Source organism: Acipenser ruthenus, chromosome 9 (assembly GCF_902713425.1).
Source record: "Acipenser ruthenus chromosome 9, fAciRut3.2 maternal haplotype, whole genome shotgun sequence".
NCBI lineage: Eukaryota > Metazoa > Chordata > Actinopteri > Acipenseriformes > Acipenseridae > Acipenser > Acipenser ruthenus.
Window position 1 is genome coordinate 56,794,048 of NC_081197.1, and position 23,154 is coordinate 56,817,201.

The 23,154-nt window shown below is 40.2% G+C and overlaps 1 protein-coding gene across 5 annotated transcripts in view; it reads left to right on the forward strand.

The window, feature by feature from the left end:
• Positions 1-23,154, forward strand: part of LOC117405994 (diacylglycerol kinase eta-like) — a 74,727-nt gene that overhangs the window by 43,165 nt on the left and 8,408 nt on the right. For 4 of the 5 annotated variants that reach the window (XM_034009612.3, XM_059030294.1, XM_034009611.3 and 1 more), the window contains 24 exons: positions 4,800-4,906; positions 5,326-5,451; positions 6,161-6,263; positions 8,003-8,165; positions 8,403-8,511; positions 9,006-9,145; positions 9,630-9,714; positions 9,893-9,984; positions 10,221-10,320; positions 10,590-10,908; positions 12,313-12,444; positions 12,851-12,991; positions 13,577-13,694; positions 14,129-14,239; positions 14,387-14,483; positions 14,786-14,893; positions 15,350-15,463; positions 16,148-16,282; positions 16,572-16,732; positions 16,916-17,021; positions 17,476-17,568; positions 18,048-18,167; positions 19,568-19,676; positions 22,212-22,342. In XM_034009612.3, the coding sequence (XP_033865503.3) occupies positions 4,800-4,906; positions 5,326-5,451; positions 6,161-6,263; positions 8,003-8,165; positions 8,403-8,511; positions 9,006-9,145; positions 9,630-9,714; positions 9,893-9,984; positions 10,221-10,320; positions 10,590-10,908; positions 12,313-12,444; positions 12,851-12,991; positions 13,577-13,694; positions 14,129-14,239; positions 14,387-14,483; positions 14,786-14,893; positions 15,350-15,463; positions 16,148-16,282; positions 16,572-16,732; positions 16,916-17,021; positions 17,476-17,568; positions 18,048-18,167; positions 19,568-19,676; positions 22,212-22,342 (3,020 nt within the window). The remainder of the gene's footprint in view (positions 1-4,799; positions 4,907-5,325; positions 5,452-6,160; positions 6,264-8,002; positions 8,166-8,402; positions 8,512-9,005; positions 9,146-9,629; positions 9,715-9,892; positions 9,985-10,220; positions 10,321-10,589; positions 10,909-12,312; positions 12,445-12,850; positions 12,992-13,576; positions 13,695-14,128; positions 14,240-14,386; positions 14,484-14,785; positions 14,894-15,349; positions 15,464-16,147; positions 16,283-16,571; positions 16,733-16,915; positions 17,022-17,475; positions 17,569-18,047; positions 18,168-19,567; positions 19,677-22,211; positions 22,343-23,154) is intronic. The other variant, XM_034009613.3, reaches the window with a different exon arrangement.

Sequence of the window (23,154 nt, forward strand, 5' to 3'; positions counted from 1 at the left end):
GTCAAGACTCCAGAGCCCTAACCACTACTCCACACTGCTGCCTAAATCCAGTGGTTGAATTAATTCAACTTCTTGCCCATCACACGTCACACCTAATTTTCATTTGCCTGTTGGTGTTTGGTAAATACAGGGGTGTGCATTGTTACAGGTGAAAGCCATTAGTTTTAGTTGTCAGATAGGAATGGCAACACTGACCACTGTAAAATATATTTACACACAAGGCAGGTTTGGGGACTACATAAGGAAAATAAAAATAAATTATGTTTGGTTTATTTGGCTGTTGGAATTGATGTTTTGATTCGGCTTTTATAAATAAATAAATATTCCTAATAATGTTGGTGATCAGTTTATATTCCATCAATGTCATTTCTGCTGCAGATTCAAAAGATTGCATACAAAATGTCACGAGTCCTGACCCCAAGAGAAGTGCAAAAGATTTTCATTTAGAGATCTAGTAAGGAGCTTGCTTTAATCCTGTAAGGAAAGCTGATTACTGTAAATCTGTTTGCATATTAGGGGTCTAAACCATGTGGACAAGGTGTCATGAGTTTTCTCACACAGTTTGGATTAAACCGTTGTCTCCAGCCTTTGTCTCTCTGTGCTTCCTGGCCACAGCTGCTGCCAGTATTTCCAGCACTGCCAATGGCTGACAGTGATGAAATCACAGAGGAGGGGTGGTACAATCACCCAGGCAGCTATGATGAAATGAAGACAAATTACTTTTTAAATAATTGTATGTGTGTATTGTTTAGATATAAATCATTTATATGCATCAATATTCTTTTTGTTTAATTAGTTTATCCTTATGAAGGATTCATTTACAGGTGGAAGCCCTGGGAAATGATTTTATGTAATCAAAAAAAATATATATATTTTGTTTAATTTAATATCTGTACATCCACACCAGGATAGCCCCCAAATTAGGCAATATCATGAGTCCCAAGCAGCCGAGTTGAATAAAATAACTGCACAACAGCCATGCCGACATCACATATCAGCGTTAACATGTTCCCAGCTGGGATTTAGTCAACACCACAACAGCAAACACAGAACAATGCCATCTGTCTTGGAGCACTTTAAAGAGATCATCCTGTATGCAATCCCTAGAAGCATTTCCAAACCTCACACAAGGGTTTGTTCAGGGGATTATGTTCTTTAAAACAAAAATGAGTTAAATTAAAGTTTGCGTTCAGTGTTCTGGGTGAGAAGCGAGGATGGCTGTTACTGTGCAGTAGGTTTGAGGTTACAGTATGCTGATTGTACAGGAAAGAAGATTTGGGATATAAGATTGTATCGGACATATTGTATGCCCAGATAGGGAGGAGACTAAAGGGTCATTTATACTCAATATAAATTAATACAGAAATATAAACATCAGTTTCAGTTGAATGTGTGGAAATATGTACAATAAATAAAACTTCTACTACTACAACTATAATGCTGCTGCTTATAATAATAATAATAATAATAATAATAATAATAATAATAATAATAATAATAATAATAATAATATGTTGTTGTTGTTAATTAAAACATTTTAACTATATTTCTAACAGATTTTAAATGACAGTAAGAAAGTACAGAATGAATCTGTTAAAATTAATGCCCTTTGAAATTGCTGAGATTGAGATTGTTGAGATTTAGGAATAAAGAATCAAATAGACAAGGTCACTAGACCTGTTAGAGACAGTACTCCTGTCATGTGAACTCATGCTGTCTTCCACAGGCAGACTCGCACCGCACTGCTTTATCCCCCATTATACCCTGGAAAGATTCCTGAACAAAGGAACATTTATATTCTGGTATTGCTTACACTCCTACAGTCCATTAAACCAGTCTAACAAATTAAGCATAGAAACACTGGACAGCGGTGGCCATGTCTTCAAAGGCTTTTCTCCAGTCTTGAATTAAGGTAAAACACCTTTTCATTTAACAAAACTGGAAGCAAACAACTGACTTCTGTATTTCAAGTTCTCTTAAGCACTCTCAAGGGCTTGGTGTCGCGTTTTGTAACGTTAACGTTTGTGTCTAGAAACTATGAACAGTTGTAAAAGCAGGGTTTGTTGGAGTTAAGTCAGACAGCCTCATCTAACACATGCAGTGTTATATGTTTATATTACTATAAAGAACAGGTACCAGTCCCTCGAGTGAAGATAATAATCGAATGCTTGTGCTCTTCTAGCAGCAGACACAGACATTTTCTGTTTGTGTAAAAACAAGAATGTGTACGTGTAAAATATCTGTATAACTGTGCAGAACAAACCCAATCCTGTGTGTTGATATTGTAATAGTACTTTATTTATTTGTGTATTTATTTATTACATCCCAACTCCCTCACAGATACCATTCTTGGAACCAAGTCATATTGGAACATTCCGCAGCAACAAAATAGTTCAAGTCAAAAAACATCATTATTCAGAAACTGCACTGGCATTTAGTCATTTTGCTTTTCCAGTTCAAAAGATGCATTTAGAAAAGTGCTTGAAGCAGATAGATAACCCCTAACTCTGGCCTTAACATTGCTAATGAAGGGGCAATGTATGTGTTGGTACACATTCCCAAATATTTGGAAGATGAAGGTACTTTAACACTGACTTGTCAAACAAATTCTGTTTCTAAACATGATTACTACTAAAAGGGTGTTTGCCTGTGTGCTCGGAAATATATAGTTCTCTAGATAGCCACTGAGTGGGTGTTTTTGGGTGAAAGCTTTGTTGCAACAGTCTGCAGTTGTGCATGTTTCGTTCCCACGCGCACACATTTTCAGATTATAGCCAAGAGTAAAAAGCTTTCCTGGAAACAAACCAACGTCCATCTATCTATGCTGTAAAATGGCCAATCATTATAAACATTTTTTAAATGTATGAATGAAAATATGCTACTTTACTGTATCTTACTAACAAAATATAAATGCCTCCTAGGATGAAATGTGATTTTACTGATTTAAATGAACTATCAAAATGCCTTTAACAGATGAGTGGATCTGTGGAAATCTTGACTGTGCTGGAATCTGAAAAGCATTTGAACTTTTCACTTTAACCCTTTCCGTGTTAATGGGCACCAATGGGCACGGCAGGAGGATTAAGACAGAGGTTCCGGAGGTCAGCTGATGTTCTGAACTGTTTGTGTCTGTGATGGAGTCTCTTCAGGAAAGAGTTAAAGAGATGTCATTCATACTCGATCAAGTTTACTGCTCTGCAAATGGCAAATAATTAGAGATTCCAAACTGACAATGCAGTGGAGGCTTATTATTGCGGAGGCCAGGCATCAGATCAATCAAACGCTTAATTCTTATTCTAGCTTGAGTCGGAGGAACATTCTTAATCTGATTAAAGGAGCAATTGAATTTATTCAAGGAAATCAACAGACTAACTGGCAGAGTTTAATTTATTAAAATCACTAAGAGGAGGGGAGGGGGCTAGAATTGCATGCCCTTGCTGAGAAACGACACAGAAAACTATGTCAGCTGTAAACCGTGAAATGTTTGGGATTGAGAGAGAGCATTTCATTTCATCTAAGTAATTGGACCATTGTGTTTCCATGGAGGCGCCTGAGCTATTAGGTTTTTTTCTTCCCTTCATCACCTTCTTCAGAAAGTATCAGTTAATGCACCATTCTGTGTTGATGAATGCATTTGAGGCAAAAGATGAAACAGACTAGAACTAAAACAGCAACTTGGCATTTAATGTCCCTTTACAGTTTCAGGAATTTAGCAGGCATTCAGAATGATTCTTTTTGCAATTAAGAAATTATTATTTAATTTATTTTATTTATTTGTGTTAAGGTGCTTTCACCTGAATTCAGGAGCTGTTCTTCAGTTCTGGTTTGGATCAAGTTTCCTTTTGTTTTGCTGGCAATACACTTGCTGTGCACTAGGTGGTGCTGGCACTCACTAATATAAAGACACTTCAGGCTGATTTAGCCTACATTCCATATATACAGGCAACTAGAAATGAAGAGAAGTTCCTGGACTCACTCAAAACTGCTAAAACAAACTGATCAAAAAAACTAAAGAAAAAAGAAAGTATGAGGAAGAACAACAAGAAACACCCAAAATGACTGCAAACACCATAAAAGTGTCCGGGGACAAACCAACTAAGAAATAGTTCCACTCTGTGCCAGCTGAGAGAAGCTTTGATTCCTAGACCACAGGTGTGCTTTAAACTGCATAGTTTATAAAAGTCACCAGGATGTGATGAGAGAAACAGAAATGCATGAATCCAAAAAGCTTGGGGAGTTGATTCTGTACGCTTTGAATAGCAGCAGGATAAAGAATTTAAATGTTTAAATTAGAGTTTTGCTGGAATGTAAATGAGTGTTAATGAGTATTATCAACGTGTTATATTTCCCCGAGCGAGAGGAACCGTGTAGGGAAATGCAATGCCTTCTCACCCAGGCAAATGTGTCAGTGTGAGCGATAGCTGGATCTTTCGTAGTCCTTCAGAATATTTAGCTTCCTTGACAAGTGAACTTTGCTTTTCGCATTTATTTAAAAAACTTAACGCACCAGAAATGTTTCTATTGCAATGAATCATCTGTTCCATTAAGTTCCCCCTGCCTTGGTGCTGCATAAGCTGACCAGGATAATGATTTGGAATACTGGGTTCACAACAGCAGGGATGAAAAAAAAAATAAGGTCAGGTTTGTTTCCTCTTTTAACGGGCAGCAATTTGTTGTTTAAGATAAAGAAGTGACTATCAAACCTGCATCAAAGATCACTTGAGTGGTTGTCAGGAGCAGGTTTGACTTGGACTGGATTGGACTGGATTCAAAGTGTCCTCTCCGATTCTGTCTTCCAGTTTGCAAGTTCAAGGCACATAAGAGATGTGCAGTCAGGGCCACCAACAACTGCAAGTGGACGACGCTGGCCTCCATAGGAAAAGACATTATTGAGGATGAGGATGGGGTAAGGCACTTTGTAACACTTCACCCGCTTTTAATATTCATGTCATTTAATAAGGAATTGGGGCAGAAAACGCTTGCGTTTGTATTGCGTAATGCCCTGAAATGGGATAATGTAGCAATAAGACTGCAAGTGATTATGAGTGGCGTGACATTGGAAATGGAAATAAGAGGTTCCGGAATGTGATCATATTGCATGTGCTTTGCATCTTTGTTTACTGGTTTTGTTTTAGTTAGTTACTTTATTTTTAGGTCACAAAGCTGTATCTCTAAGCAGGTGTCACTCTTAAACTGAGATTATTAAGGAGCCCAAGAATATGGAAGATTATAAAATGGAGAGAAAAGGGCCCTAGAAATGACTAAAATAGAAAAAACAGTAAAAAGAAAAAAGGTGACTGTCGACCTTTTTTTTTTTCTTTGCAGATTGCAATGCCACATCAGTGGCTGGAAGGTAACCTCCCCGTTAGTGCCAAGTGTGCTGTGTGTGACAAGACATGTGGCAGTGTTCTCAGGCTGCAGGACAGGCGCTGCCTGTGGTGTAAAGCCATGGTAAGGATGACGAGACTTGTGTCACACATTGCAGGGTATCTAGCAACTTGCCTTCCCTTGTTACATGCTGCTTCAACAGTCATGCTGCAACTCACAGAGGATTTCTTCTGTGGGTTATTCACTAGAGAGGTGAATAGTAAATGCAATACATACTGAAGTAGAGTGTTTCTAGTTAATTGTACATTGTACGTGCTGTACTGTCACTAAGTCACTGTTTTCAGTATTTCACTGTTTTATGTCTAAGACAGTTAACGGGATATCAAGATAGCACTATAGTTTGATTTCACTATAGTTTGAGGTGGAGATACAGTAATGCCCCAGGCAGTGATCAGGTGCCAGCATTTTTTTTTTGTCACTGTGAGTTTTAGGTCACAGCATGGCCATGCTTAGTTTTAAGACTCTAATTGCTGAATTCTTTGCTGAGAGATATTTAGGAATGTATTTCCATGGTTCCAATTAGCTAAGCTTTTACCTCAGAGACTAATTAGCACCTGTCTGATTTTAGCTGGCTCATCTCTGGCCTCTCAAGTGCAGAGACTCATTCTCGCAGTTGTTTCAGGACTGGGATTGAGTTGGCTGCTGCTCAGGTTAACTTGAGTTACATTCTTGACAGTCATTGATTTGTTTCAGGTTTATTTGGACGTTGTTGTTCTTGTAATTCTTTTATTTTTTCACAGTTCTGTTTTGTTCTCAATATTTTTTTTGTCAGGTGCACACTGCCTGTAAAGACCTGTACCCCCGAAAGTGCCCGCTTGGGCAGTGCAAAGTGTCCATCATTCCACCGACTGCCCTCAACAGCATTGACTCGGACGGTAGGTAGCTTGTGTGGAATGTCACTTTACCACTTCAGACCCGACATTACTTTTATTTAATTACCATAAAGCAAGACTAGCAGTCAGAGCTGCCCATACATTCTCACGGAGCTGAACACTGAGGCAGCATTTATACACTTTACCATAGCTGTTTGCTCAGTCACCTGGCAGATTATTACGGCTGGAGAATAAAAAAGAAAACTACTGTGACTGATATGGGTTTTAAATTCATAGCCTCTGCCTATGAGTTAGCAATTAAATGCTACCCGTTCTGTGTCGTGGAAAGAAGAAAAAAAATAGCTACCTAAAAATGTTTCAAGAAGATAAACAAAAATCTTGTTTGCAGTCACCATTTGCAGGACCTTTGTCCTTTCAGGTGTAATTAGTAAGTAAAAGGCCGTGGGTTTGTAGCGGAATGGTATGTAAATGGATGTTGACAGTCTCCTTTTGAAAATGCATCGTTTAAGCCTCCAGCCATGGTTGCAGTGCTATTTGCACTAACATTAATAAATTACATAAATAAACCCAAACAATCAGTTTAGGTACAGGAGCCGGGATACACTCCTATTATGTTTTGAAATTCAGAACAGGTATTTCAATAGAAAACCTCACACACGGCAGGTTGACAGCTGAAGAAGTCCTCATGTGTTGCAGGGGGTCTAATATAATGCTCCCAGCAGTGGCTAATCTCAATACAGCCGCTTCTCATTTCACAAGCTCATGTGTGTTTCATTTTCATTTGTTTTTAATGTTAAAGTGTTTTTTAGAAACAATTCCACTTAAAACCACCAGGAGGCAGTCCCATTCAGGGAAGGCACTGGTATTAGTGCAGGGGTGCTGGGATAACGGGACACAACTCAATATTTATTCACAGCTGAGTGAAATCGCCAATGAAATCTGTAACATTTTGTAAATATCACCATTCTAGCTTTGCATTTTAACATATGCCTCATTAGCATGTACCAATGAACTGCATCAATAATGGCTTTTTCCAGGAGAACATTTTTATGATGCTAACATTTCATTTTCAGATAGCTTATTGCCACCAGCTGCTTAAGGCTTGTTTGAGTAAAAGATCACCATGAAAACCCATCTGGAAGACCAGACCCATTATTAAAAAAACAAACAATGAAAGACATATACTAAATACTTGTCAAAACTTGTTTAAAAAGCAGCAACACTTTTAGTTGTCACAAGATAAAAGTGTGCTGATATAATCACAGTGGTTGTGTCTTAACCCACTGTTTAACCCATTAAGTACCAAAAATCAGACCACAAGCTCCATTGGTGGAATTTGATACATTACATTTAGACTTCACTTTTGCCTGTAATACAATTAAAGTAAGTTATCATAACAATATAGTTAAAGAAAACATTTAAATTACAGGTAGATGCCAGTTTAAAATGCTCCAAAAGATTACAAAATAGCCTGTCCTCAAATCATTTGACACAGGCTAGGAATAGAACTTATTACAGCATGCCCACCATAGCTCTGCTCCATATAAACATGGTTAGTCACATACTAACAATGTGACTAACCAGCCCATACGACTATCTCTGTAATCTAAAGTAATATAAATATCATAATCGTCCCAACACTATTTTTAACCTGTGCTACTATTGTGTTATGATGTTTTTTAATTTGCATTTGCAGCCGTGGCATGGCAGGGGTTATGTATGTCTGACAGAAATACAACATTTCCTCTCCTTTTGATTTGTTTTCTCTTTCTTTGCAATAGGCTTCTGGAAAGCAACCTGCCCCCCATCTTGTGCCAGTCCTCTTCTAGTCTTTGTTAACTCTAAGAGCGGAGACAATCAGGGTGTGAAGTTCCTGCGCAGGTTCAAACAGTTACTCAACCCTGCTCAGGTGTTTGATTTAGTGAACGGAGGCCCTCATTTAGGGTAAGTCTTTTCATTCCTTCTTTCAATGTGTGTATATATATATATATATATATATATATATATATATACATATATATATATATATATATATATATATATATATATATATATATACTGTTTTTATTTAATCATATGATTTAGTTTCCTTTTTCACTGCAAACATTCTAATATGCTTGTTTCTTTTTAAGCAATCCATGTCTGCAGTTCCCATTCTAACAGCATTACCCTTTTCTGCAGTTTACGCTTGTTTCAGAAATTTGACAATTTCCGAATCCTAGTGTGTGGAGGTGATGGAAGTGTTGGCTGGGTTCTGTCTGAAATTGACAAGCTAAACCTTCACAAACAGGTTGGTCCATGTTTGATCGCTATGGAACTGAACCATAGACTATGTATCTAATTATCTGAATAGAACTGTCAGGACCTCCTGGAAATAAGATATATAATAGGTTAAACACTTTTACACATGTTCTGTCTTCTTTGTCACCTAAGAAATTAAGTATTATTGACATTGACTCCTAGATGTGTGTGCTTGGTTTGTGCACAGATTTTTTCCATTAAATCAATTGTAACACTCTTACACAAAGTAAACTGGTGATCATCAATGTCCAGATCTGTGATACTGAATGAAGTGTGCCTGTTGTGCATTACACCAGTTTTTAGAAATGTTTCTTACAGAAGTGTAAAATTAGGATTTGGGGTATATAACAAAATCAATCTTATTAAGCACTGGTGTGTTTCCCATAAATAACTTCATTTGTATTGAAATATAACTTGTAACCCAATAAGTCTTGAACATTTTGTCAAATCTATGAAACATGAATTTTCCCTGTGGTGTTCCAGTGCCAGCTGGGAGTGTTGCCCTTGGGTACTGGGAACGACCTCGCCCGCGTCCTTGGCTGGGGAGCATCATGTGACGACGATACACAGCTTCCTCAAATCCTGGAGAAGCTAGAGCGAGCCAGCACAAAGATGCTCGACAGGTACGCAGAAGATATCCCAATCCCACACAGTTTTCTTACAGCAGCTCCTTCATTCTAAACTGTTCAAGCTGCCTATAATAGAAGAGCTGATCTAAATCACAGAAGCTAAAGCGTCATGCAAAAATCTTGGGGCACTCTTGCCTGTTATAGACGGGCCAGTTGAGATCTTCTGGAGAATGTGTTTAACGAGTCCACCAAGCCTTCTTGCATGGATATGTTTTTAGAACATAAGAAGAGTGTAGAATGAGTGGAGGCCATCAAAGCTTGTCTGGTTCCTTGTAGATGATTGATCCCAGAACTCAGTCAAGTTGATTCTTATCACATTTTTTTTGTTTGTTTGTTTTTTAAACTAGACGAGAGCATTGATTGTCTATTAGGTAACCATTCTAAGTTCACATAGAAGGCAGATTATTGAGCCCACCATTCTATAAAACATCATGTTGAAATATTTCTTGAGGGATGTTTTTTATATATACATTTACAGATGGAGTATAATGACATATGAAATAAAAATACCTCCAAAGCAGAGCTATCCGGTTACTCCAGAGGAAGAATCGGAGGAATGTGAAGTAAGTGTACAAGTGGAAAAATATGCAAAAAAAAATTGAAATGTTAAAAATACATATAAAGCGTGGTTGGTGTTGTTGTGTTTATTGTTATTTATTTACCATTTTTATTTTAAAAATAGGCCAAGTCAGTGTGCTTCTATTAAACCAATACAACCAGCAAGTAACTTTGTTCACACAGCTTCAGATTTCGTCTTATGAAGATTCGGTCGCTGCCCATCTCACAAAGATCCTTAACTCTGACCAGCACTCCGTCGTCATATCATCTGCAAAGTGAGTCTTGCAATTCCGGAGGACGGGCTCTCCGTTTGTTACACAATAAGATGTCATCATGAAAACAGTCCATTCAATTAGCATTTGTGTAAAGCAACTTTCACATGCTGCAGAGCGTGGGGTAGAGCCAACTGGGAGGCCATGTACCAGCGAGTGATAGCAGGGTTTCAATCCACATGGGGCTGAATGGAGAGATTATTTACAGTCAGGAATTAACCCTTTTCTCTTTCCTTCAGGGTTTTATGTGAAACTGTCAAGGACTTTGTTGCCAAAGTAGGCAAATCCTATGAGAAAACAACAGAGAACACCAATGAGGCTGAAGCCATGTCCATGAAAGTAAGCCTTCAGCAATAAATCAAAATGCCTATGTTTTTTCACGGACGAGTATAAATGCTTGTTGAATTAAGCTTTTTAAATAGAGCTTCTTTGTGAATCACCTTTTCAGCTTCTCAACTGATCCAGAGCAAAACGCTTTAGAGCTGAAATAACCAATTGACTTCGACCCAGAATCGAACCCTTAGGGATCTGTTTCAGATGGAGGAGCAGCTCGACATTCCTGAGACGTAATACCATTGAGTTTGAAAAAAGCTTCTTTTATTTTCCAGTGTGAAGTATTGAATGAGAAGCTGGACTCCCTGCTTCGGACTCTAAACACCGAGGTCAAGGCCACGGCCCGCCCACCCCATAGCACCCCACCAATCGTAGAGGAGGAAGGCGAGGAGGAGGAGGAGCTAGAGGAGGAGGAGGAGGAGGCAGAGGAGGAGGAGCTGAGTGAGGAGTCGCTGACCGAGTTGAAGAAGCTGGAAGAAAATCTCACCGGAAAGCCGTCCCCGCATACATTCTTCAAACCGAGAGAGCAGCTCATGCTGCGAGCCAACAGCCTGAAAAAAGCAGTGAGGCAAATCATAGAGCAGACGGAAAAAGGTGCGCTATTGAAGACAAAAAACTTGTGCTGTAAAAACATTCTCTTCCTGTCTACTGCCACTTGTTTAAGCAATACAGCTTATTGTTCACGCATTTTATTGATTTATTTAATTATTTTTTTGGGGGGTGCTTTTTGTGGATAAATAACAGTAATAAATGTCGTAATAAAGGCTCAAACTGGTTTTGTGTGCAGCTGTTGTTAAGTCGATGAACATAATATTGAGGATAATTCCTTCCAGTGCAGTGTGTGGTTCAGAAGATCCTGTACTGTGATCCAAGACGTGGGATGCTGGCAGTGACGCTCAGCTGTATAATAGCTGAGAAAGTAAAGAGCTTTTCCTATGCACAGTCAAGGCCTGCAGATGAGCTCTAAGTTAAGCAGACTGTGGGGACTTCTTTGGGAGTAAAGAACTAAAGTAATGGGAAGTTTGGATTTGTCAGAAGCTGGCTAACGCCTGCTGGTTTTCCTGTGGGGCTGAATGGTCTCCTGGGTTGAATGATGTCAGGTTTGTGCACAGGAACCTGTAGGAAGGACAGACAAGGACAATGTGCAAGCAAGCTTGTGGGCAGAGGTCTGTTGATCCAGCATGACAACATCTAACCACAAATCTGCTCTCGTTGCCCACTTTGTGACTCCAAAAAAGAAAATCAGTGATGGATTGACCCCTCCACCTTGATTCTCAGCCCTGCTAATCAGATAGGAGCAGAAGCAAATAAGTTCTTAAAGTGTTTGTTGAGGAATTGCACTGGTTTGACTGGTGGTTTTGTTGCACAAATTGATTTTTTGGCTGTGAACTATTGCAACGATTAATGTTGTTAAGTAGGATTATTGTGAATGCACTGCATTCTGGGGATGCTCACAGAGGTATCATTAAACCTGTTTTTCAGGACTATTTAAGAAGTGCAGCAGGTGTTTAAAGTATAAGACTAAAAGCCACAATGCAGTGGATTTAAATTCCAGGTCAGCCAAAGTGAAAGCTTGTGTCTCAGAATCAGAATCTTCCAGTTGGAATTTAGGGTTGGAAACATTATAACTCCTACTATCCTACGCACACCCTGAGAATGAGGCTTCTTGACTGCAAAACAGATTCAGTTTTACTAAACTGAAATGTAACATAGGCAGACAGGAAAGGACCATGCTGTTCTGTGGGTGGAATGCAGCGCACATTCTGCAGTAGAGAAGGTGATTGAATTGGAGTATATGTTAGAGGTGAAAATGGAAATATCTAAGTTTGAATTGGCCTTTTGAGTAAATACACCTTCATGCTTCATGTGTTCATACAGTGGACGCAAGTCATGGTGCTGTGCTTCTTCAAGACTCTTGATACCTCTGATTTGTATTTGCAGCCTTGTCAGGGAGTGCATGCTAATAACAAACTTGTTTTCTGATATTCTCCATGGCAGTTGTGGATGAGCAGAACGCCCACACCCAGGAACAAGAGATCCAGTCCCCGACAGAGTTCAAGAAAGGAAACGAGGAGGAGAACAAAGACGATGAGAAGGACGAAGACACCAAGGAGTTAGAGGCACAATCAAGTCAGTAAACTTTGTTCTCGTATTAACCTGTATACCCCCCTCTTAGACCCTGCTTGAACAAACAGGCAGCAAATAGCCAGCCGGGCATGACTGACCGGATCTAAATATTGCCACTTTTTAACTCCTGTGACAGTGAGGCCCATCCCTTTCTATTCCAGCTTTTGTCAAAATTTCTGGGTTCCTGCTACCGCTGGTGGTGGATATATACGACACGTGACACCAGACGTGGTCTTTTGTATTTACATAACATATTTTATAGCTGATTACTGATTTTTGGTTTATTTTGACCTCTTTTGCATTACTTTCAACACCCATGACATTGAGTTAGTCAAAGTCAGTCACTTCAGAATTGAAAAAAACAAAAAAACAAGAGGCTTATAGAAACTTGACTTTGTCTTCCTTATAGCAGCCAAAACAACTCAGAAATCCCCCCTAGAGAGCCGGATCAGTCGCAGCACGCAGTCCTACAGTGGCTCCTTCTCCATTCCTCACTTCACTACCAGCAAAGAAAATCTGCCAGTATTGAACACCAGGATCATCTGCCCAGGTAACCGGGAACTGTCCCACTGCAATAATCCATCATCCCGTAATGAAGCTACTCGTTACAGTAACTGAAAAATACTGACGGTATCATAGGCTTTCGAGATGCACCATTTCCTTTTCTTAAGTTTTACAGCAAGCAGCAAAAGACGATGGGAGTCCTATTGATTAATTGATCTAAACAGGAGTGCATTGAGATGCTGCTGCTGTTTGGATTAGGATAAGCTCCCCCTCCTTTTATATACTTTTAAAGACAGAAATCAGTTAGGAGACTCGCACGCACTGTTCAAGGTTTTGGTTTTCCTAACCTCTTGTTACACAAGGGGCCTGCTTTAGATAAATCTGTGAAGGAGTCACTTGACCTCCTTGCGCGTCAGTGCTGTAAATCAGTGCTGTAACAAACTGGGCAGAAGCAAGCTGGGAAATAACTTCCATATAAGCAATACGGTCACCTTTTAAACATTTATTAAAAGCCACTTTACTCTATTGATTTCACACACACAAGCAAATCCTATGTCGTCCCAGCTAAAAACTACCCAGGAAATGCATTGTAAAATGTAAATGGACCTTTGTGTTTTTACTTTTCCAACAGGTTTAAGAGCTGGATTGGCTGCCTCCATTGCAGGAAGTTCTATCATCAGTAAAATGCTGCTGGCCAACATCGATCTCTTTGGAGCAACGCCATTCATTGATGCAGACCCGGATTCACTGTAAGGAATTCATTTCGCTGTGGGTTTGTTAGGTGATGTTTCCTCCAGAGAGCTCATGTAATTGCCGCACCGCCAGTGCATGCCAGGGGTGTGAAGACCATGAGAGTGCATGACAGCACGCTCTCATTAGAAATGTATTCTTAATGGCCAGTTCCCACTGATTCAGGACTTTTACATTGATTGGATGAACTTTGAACCCTGTTGTATAGTTGGTAAATCTGCCAATGAGTGCAAAGTACTCAAGACCGAGGAGATTCTAGGTTTAAATCCTCAAAAAAAGAGGAATTCTTGCCGTTTCGTTTTCTTTCTCTGCTATCATGCTTTTTACTAGAATTTGCTCTCACGTGATTTCCTGATATTCCTGCATGACATATTTTGTGAAAGGTTCAATAAGGTTGCGGTTTCAAGTTTCTCTCCTTGTTTGTCTCACACAGAGAAGGCTACTTAGAGAGATGCGTCATGAACAACTATTTTGGGATCGGATTGGATGCAAAGATCTCACTGGAGTTTAACAATAAACGGGAGGAGCACCCAGAAAAATGCAGGTGAGTCCTTTCAGGATGAGTGATGCTGGCTGAATGGCGTATATTCTCTTTTTTGGAAGTGGATTTTCCTTTCATCCAGGGCGCTGACATTTTTACTGCTGTACTGCATTTCTGAGGCTGTAAACAGACTTTTCATCTGCATTCCAGGAGCCGCACAAAGAACATGATGTGGTATGGTGTCCTTGGCACTAAAGAGCTACTGCAGAGGACTTACAAGAATCTGGAGCAAAAAGTCCAATTGGAGGTAATGTACTATATCTCTATAAATATCCATGTCTACCTGTACATTTAGACATTAGTGCTAGTCTTGTTTCTTCACAGTGGGGCGACAGCTGGTCTACACACATCCCTGACACAACAAGCACATTTCACAAAGTATGTCACACAGGAATATTATAAAATCATATTAAGGCAAACTCTGAAGTGACAATGTTGTAGCGTTGCCGATACACAGCTTTCCAGTACATTAAAACCAGACATTAGACTAGGCTAAGATGACTCCTACAGCGCTCTGGTTGCCCTAATCTTTCCAAGTCTCTCTTGCAGTGTGACGGACAGTACATACCCCTCCCCAGTCTCCAAGGCATCGCTGTGTTGAACATTCCAAGCTATGCTGGTGGAACCAACTTTTGGGGTGGAACCAAGGAGGATGATGTAAGCGCTAAGAGTCCCAATATTTAACCCCATTTACTTTTTTACATACAATACAAATATATTTTTATATAGTGTCCTTCACGTCATGGCATCCCAGATCGCTGCACAAATAGAATCAGGTGTGTGAGCTCTTGGTAAGTTGAAAATGGGAGAGCTTTTAATATTTCAATATATTTTATGTACAGAAGAGAAATGGAAGCTAGTGATTTTATTCCACTATAATATCACTGCAATATTTATGATGGTATTTGCTGCCACATTGATTTACAAATACCTTTTGTAAGATGATGTTTCTGAAAGTGTTGGAGGTTGATGCAGTAAGCTAATTATATTTCACTGCATGGAGACACAAGTCTCCTGTAGGTTTTATTTCAGTGAGAATACAAATAAAACTGTTGCATTCTGCAGCGTGCATGCATTTTGTATGACGAGTGATAATTTGCTTTTATTTTGTAGATCTTTTGTGCACCATCGTTCGATGATAAGATCTTGGAGGTTGTTGCCGTGTTTGGGAGCATGCAGATGGCAGTTTCACGAGTTATAAAACTGCAACATCACAGGATAGCGCAGGTGAGGTTTCAGATCACAGTCTTCAATTCAAAACCGATCAGAATGACATACTAATATGAATGTTCATTCCCAGAGGTATTCAAAGCAGCAGGTCTGATGCACATTAGTACCCTTTCTAAAATTTGAATGACTTCAAAAGTAAAGTGCGAAAAGCTGATACTGTCCACGAAAATTGAATTCTTGCATGATGGAGGATTTATATCACTGCTTATTTCCTTCACAAATGTCACTGACAGCTTTGCAATGTTGTCCAGTTCTTCTGGAGCGATAGTGCTGAATTTATAATTTTTTTAAGTGATAAAAATATATATATTTACACAATTCTTTCAGAAATGTGGATTTTCACGTGGAACTACATATTACACGGCAATGGGTAATTTTCACAGAAATAGTGAAACCCTTGATAACCGTGAAAAAAAAAAGTAAACTGATTATACCTGCTGAATCCATTACATCTGCCCTGCAGCAGTCAGCTAGAGGTGCTTGATTTCTGACACAAATGTTTAAGAGAGCATATTAAAAGGCCATAACCCAAACTCCTATTTGAACACAGTGCTTTTCTTTTGCATATCCCTTTGATGAGTCAAACCCATCCAGGAGCTGTATGCATGCTATTGAGTAGCACTGTACTGTATGTGCTGTGTAGGGTTTCATTCCTCTCTGGTTTGAATTGCTCTTGTGTAGTGCCGCTCTGTGAAGATCACAATCCTGGGAGATGAAGGGGTTCCCATACAAGTAGATGGAGAGGCCTGGATTCAGCCCCCCGGGGTCATCAAAATTATTCATAAAAACAGAGCCCAGATGCTGACAAGAGACAGGGTGAGTAGGACGGGTTTACAATCACAGGATCTCTTTTCATTACTTCACTAAAGGTGTGAATTACATTTAATAAATGAGAGGACTTCTGTTGTCATAGCAACACGGCTGTGGGAGGGCACAACATGCACAATAGCTAAAGTGCTTGAAAAGTGATTAAATCCAGGCCTAAGAATGAATGATCACTTGGGTTGGACCTCTTATTCCATGGCTGTGAAAGCAGGCCCGCTGTGAGAGGGAAGGCTAACTAGTCCTATTTATTATAATAACTCCTGAACTGGCATGTGGACAGGCTTTCGAGAACACGCTGAAGTCATGGGAGGACAAGCTGAAGTACGACAAATCGACGCTGCGGCCCCACCTGTACTCCCAGCAATCAGTGGACCTGGCCACAGAAGAGGAGGTTGTCCAGATCCAGATGTGCTCGAGGGCAGCGGAGGAGCTCATTACCAGGTGAGAGGGAGGGGAGGAGCATCAACTGGTTCATTATACTGTTATGTGGTCTTCCATCAGTTGCACCTGCTGTATCTTTTCGCTTGTCCAGTATATCTAATATTCAGCATGGACCTACTAACTGTGCTATGCAGTATAGGATGCTGTTGTGGTTTGTTAATCCGGTTTTGCTGGTGTTCTCAGGATCTGTGAAGCAGCACAATCCCACAGCCTGCTGGAGCAGGAGTTGGCTCACGCAGTCAACGCATCCTCACACGCACTCAACAAAACCCACCCCAAGTTCCGAGAGGTAAGCAACAGAGCATTCTTCTCCTTTAGTAGTTATAACATCCAACAGCGGTTGAGTAACAGTACAAGAGCAGGTGTTTTTAAAATGTGTGGGTTTCAGTCAGTGGCACTGGTGTTGCAGCCATTAGAGCTTTGTTTGTTAAACATGCCCCCTAGTGGTTTCTGTAGTTATACAACAGGTGGTAGTGATAGACTGCTCCCACAAGATTTATTCATACAATTACATTTAGTTGCACTTTCAACTAGTCTGAGACACCCCACTTTTAACAAGTTTGCAGAAACCACTTGACCCTGCACACTAAAGAACATGATTATGTTCCATGAGCACAATGCATAGTCCAGATTACAGAAGAGCATGCATTGACATAATGTATACAAAGCCTTGCAGTTCAGTGTTTGCACCCCATCGTTGCTTCTCATTATCTATAGCTCAGTGGTTTATTTGTCTTCTACAGAGCCTAACGAGAAACACAGCCATTGAAATTGCAAGCAACGTGAAAGCTCTACACAATGAAACAGAATCTTTACTTGTTGGAAGAGTACCACTGGTGAGTTGTCTGATTTAGAGTGAGGTTGCAAATTATGTTCCTAACAACCATACAACTACTGTTTACAGTATCCATTACCAGTGGAAACTACATGCAAGTCAGCTTCACCTTGACTTTCACAAAGGAATCAGGACTAAAACTTATCGGGCATGATTCACTGAAACACAGCTCTCTACCCTGCAGGCTAGCACTGCTGACAGCTGGGTCTAACAGGACCCCACTGAATACAAGAGTGAGAGTAAATGTCTAACAGTATTAGCAGCACCTCAGAACTCTTTGCAGTTTTCTCATCCCAAATAAATGCGCCAAAGACAGCAAAATGATCCAGTGTGCTACTGTACACTCTGCCTAGTCGTGGGACCATCTCAAGACATGTCGTAACCATTGAAGTCGTTTTTCCCTCAAATGATATCTGTGCTTGTTATGGCGGTGCTGAAGCAATGTGTCCTCTACTCAGCTACGTGTCTTTTCTTTGTAAGCAATTGGAGCTGCCCCATGAGGAGCTGCTGTCCAGCGCCCTGCAGAGTGTGGAGATGGAGCTGAGGAAACTCGCTGAAATCCCCTGGCTTTATCACGTCCTGCAACCCAATGACGAAGAGGTAGGGAGCTGTACTCAAGTCAAGCTGTACACATGATAAGGGCTCTACTATAGAATCAAGCTGCAAACAGGATAAGGGCTGTACTATAAAATCAAGCTGCACTATAAAATCAAGCTGCACTATAAAATCAAGCTGCACTATAAAATCAAGCTGCACACAGGATAAGGGCTGTACTATAAAATCAAGCTGCACAATAAAATCAAGCTGCACACATGATAAGGGCTGTACTATAAAATCAAGCTGCACTATAAAATCAAGCTGTACTATAAAATCAAGCTGCACTATAAAATCAAGCTGCACTATAAAATCAAGCTGCACTATAAAATCAAGCTGCACACAGGATAAGGGCTGTACTATAAAATCAAGCTGCACTGTAAAATCAAGCTGCAGTATAAAATCAAGCTGCACACAGGATAAGGGCTGTACTATAAAATCAAGCTGCACTATAAAATCAAGCTGCACACAGGATAAGGGCTGTACTATAAAATCAAGCTGCACTGTAAAATCAAGCTGCAGTATAAAATCAAGCTGCACACAGGATAAGGGCTGTACTATAAAATCAAGCTGCACTGTAAAATCAAGCTGCAGTATAAAATCAAGCTGCACACAGGATAAGGGCTGTACTATAAAATCAAGCTGCACTATAAAATCAAGCTGCACACATGATAAGGGCTGTACTATAAAATCAAGCTGCTCACATAAGCGCTGTACTATAAAATCAAGCTGCACAGGATAAGGGGTATTTGGAAACTGACCTTTCAGCTAGCAAAGTGGCAACCAAGCCACTCAGATCACACCTCAGAAGCCTGGTACCTGGAGCTCCCACAGGAGTCGTACATAGGGCATGTACAGCTATGGCCAAAAGCTTTGCATCACCGTATAGAATTAACACATTTTGCTTCATAACGTCGAATGAAATCTGCTGAATAATGTTACGTTAACATTGAATTACATACCGCTTTGTAGTTTTCCATATATTTAAAGAAAAAATGACAAACATTGAAAAATGTGACATTTCAAAATCTAATATGAAATACCGTACTACTATTATGGCTTCCGGTAGACTTTTGCGATATCATTTTGTGGTTTTTTTATTTTTATTATTACATGTTAAATAAAAGAATGTCCCATTTCTAAAATTCTAGGTGATGCAAAACTTTTGTCCATAGCTGTAGAGTGTAATTTGTCATGTTAACAAAGATTTCAGACAGAGTGAAAATCTTAATAAAAAAGGGGGGCAATAACACATTTTAAATGCTATTTTTAGACGCTGTTGAGCAAAACGCAGATTTTGTTCAGCCAGCTCCAACTCTAACTCTAGAAACAAAATCTCTACAGTGAATCAATGTTAACATATTTTAATATATATTTTTTCTATTTTGAAATATTCCATGTAACAGGAGCACTCAATGGAGTATGGTAAAAGGAACAGTAGAAGCACCATGTTTCGTATTGTGCCAAAGTTCAAGAAAGAGAAGACCCAAAGGCATAAGGCAAACCCTCAGTCAGGTAAGTGTACTGTGCCTCCTAGGAAATACAGCTTTCCTTTATTTGTAACAGACGAGTAATATGAGTTCAGAATACTGTGTTTTTTACAGCAGCTAGTTAACTTACTGTGTCTGACGCCTATGTTTTAATGCTGGAGAGCATTACCTACGTCCAGTTTCAGTGGATTCTTCAAACTTTTTGTTCATGTCTTTTCCAAGTTGCCACAGTCTGGAGTGTGCACATGGAAAACAAGAAGAGTGTTCTTTTAATCGTTTAAGAAAATAAAGCTGACCAATCGGAGTCAATACCATACCATAAAAACATTTTCCATCTGTCTTTTATCCCTTACAAAAACCATCAGCAGGGCTCTGAAGTATTGTAGTCACAGGGGCTCTTGAAGGATTGTAGTCACAGGGGCTCTTGAAGGATTGTAGTCACAGGGGCTCTTGAAGGATTGTAGTCACAGGGGCTCTTGAAGGATTGTAGTCATGGGGGCTCTTGAAGGATTGTAGTCATGGGGGCTCTTGAAGGATTGTAGTCACAGGGGCTCTTGAAGGATTGTAGTCATGGGGGCTCTTGAAGGATTGTAGTCATGGGGGCTCTTGAAGGATTGTAGTCACAGGGGCTCTTGAAGGATTGTAGTCACAGGGGCTCTTGAAGGATTGTAGTCACAGGGGCTCTTGAAGGATTGTAGTCACAGGGGCTCTTGAAGGATTGTAGTCACAGGGGATCTTGAAGGATTGTAGTCACAAGGGCTCTTGAAGGATTGTAGTCATGGGGGCTCTTGAAGGATTGTAGTCATGGGGGCTCTTGAAGGATTGTAGTCACAGGGGCTCTTGAAGGATTGTAGTCACAGGGGCTCTTGAAGGATTGTAGTCACAGGGGCTCTTGAAGGATTGTAGTCACAGGGGCTCTTGAAGGATTGTAGTCACATGGGCTCTTGAAGGATTGTAGTCACAGGGGATCTTGAAGGATTGTAGTCACAGGGGCTCTTGAAGGATATTAGTCACAGGGGCTCTTGAAGGATTGTAGTCACAGGGGCTCTTGAAGGACTGTAGTCACAGGGGCTCTTGAAGGATTGTAGTCACGGGATCTTGAAGGATTGTAGTCACAGGGGCTCTTGAAGGATAGTAGTCACGGGGGCTCTTGAAGGATTGTAGTCACGGGGGCTCTTGAAGGATTGTAGTCACAGGGGCTCTTGAAGGATTGTAGTCACAGGGGCTCTTGAAGGATTGTAGTCACAGGGGATCTTGGAGGATTGTAGTCACAGGGGCTCTTGAAGGATTGTAGTCACAGGGGCTCTTGAAGGATTGTAGTCAGAGGGGCTCTTGAAGGATGGTAGTCATGGGGGCTCTTGAAGGATTGTAGTCACAGGGGCTCTTGAAGGATTGTAGTCACAGGGGCTCTTGAAGTATAGTCACAGGGGCTCTTGTCAGTTATTGGTTTGGTATGAGACTGAAGTACCCTCATACCCGGGTCACACCTGTGTATGGTTAAGGATTTCGACAATACAGTCGCCCCCTCCTTCCATACATTGTCTGCTGATTTCAGATGTGGAATAATCCACTGTAGATTTATGTGGTTTCATTACAAGTCGACTTGTTCACAGGTATTAAACCAACTTTTTTTGTTTAGTGATTGCTTTCATATTGATGACGTGTTCTAGCTATAACAAAAGTTGAATAATAAAATATAACACTGCTTATTATGACGCTGTTACTGTACACACAATTTAAAATAATACAGAGAGAGGAAAGCAGTGGTGCCTAATTTGTATTGCCGTGGCTCGTTTATCTTATTGTAAAACAAAAATGCTGTTTGCATTGCTTTTTCAGTCCAGGAATGATTTTAGTTGTGTGTGGTGTGCAGTTGGCTTTCTCAGTTTCACATGGGCTGGCTTGGTTGTAAACATACAGAAGCACACTGTTTAAAAAAGAAACATACACAAGACATGTGCATTGCATTCCAGTTACACTTCACTGTGTTGTAAGTGATTCATATTGACCACTGCTACAGTACAAGTGGAGAAATATTTGAGAACTCTGATACAAACTGCATCAGGCACCCTTATACATGAGAGGGATGAAAACTAAGCAAACTATAACACATGCAGTAGCTGTGTATGTACACATGCAAGTCAGTATAGTCTGCTCTTAAAAATGTTTCATTCTTATTCGGTGTAAAGATCACATGAGTGAGTGGTTCGTCTGTCAGTGCAAGAGAAGCTGGGTTACTGTTAGCACAAACCTCTGAGTTTATTTTTATAATTATTAACTCCTAAATGAAACAGGAGATTGCAAAGAACGAGGAGCACAGCTGTCCCTTTTCTCCCATGTCTTTGTGCTCTGAATGGTGGAAGTGCTAATAAATAACTTGCATGTGAAACCTCTGAGAGATGTTGTTACTTGACCAGACTGTAACCCTCCCTCTTGCTGGCCGCTGCACAGCTCCTTTGCCCTGTTCTTCTGTTTCCCTTTCTTCGGCCTGACCCTGTTTGCTTTGTGATGCGTTTGAGCTGGTAGAATGTTAAGGGGCTTTTGCTCTTAACTTTGGTAGTTCAAAGGTGGGGCACAGACGAAGTGGCTGCTTGGCTGGATCTGCTCAGCTTGGGAGAGTACAAAGAAATCTTCATCCGCCACGACATCAGAGGCTCTGAGCTGCTGCACCTGGAGAGGCGAGATCTGAAGGTATTCCCTTTGTGCCTAATTCTCTCCTTGCTTCGAAAAAAACAACTTTCTCACTTGGATCGTCACATCTCTCTCTCTCTCTCTCTATTTCTGCACCCCCTCCTTTCCGCTGTAGTGTGCTGCACTGCTTGGCTTTTTACTGTGCAAATGTTGTTTTCTTTGATAACCAAAACTAATTTACTAACATCGTGTGCTCATATTTAAAGGCTTTATGTGTTCTCTAGGAGTCAGTACAATGTGCCTCAATATGTAAAAACAGGATTTATTGATCAGGTTTCAAATCTGCACATACATAGAGGAACGAAAGTATAACAAGTTTAAAGTTTATTCATGTTTATTTATTAGCTTTTTTATTGATTACACTTTTTCTTTTAATACCTAATTAATACCTTTCAGTAGTGCAACACATGAAGATGTCCACAATTCAAAATAATCAGTACAATCCAGCATTAATAGTGTTAATTTTATTAGATTGTAAGAAGCATTTTTAAGCTGACATTTGATTGTGCCACTTGTCAAACAGTACTTGCAAAGTCAAAAGATGAATACAAGCTCATTTTGGCTTAGTGAATGGTTGTGTCTATTCACTTCAGTGCTGGGATGCAGTGTGTATGGATCGGGAACCCTGCTCCCCACCTCACCCCATCCCACCTCACCCAAACCCAGTGTTATTTTCCTTCAGTCGACATGCCACTCATGGTGTATTCATTGTGTGCTGAAAAGAGAGTGCTACACTTTCACTGAGTGGAACCTTTCACTGGGAAATATTCTTTCTAACAGTTAGTGACAGATATGGTAATGTCCATCGCTGT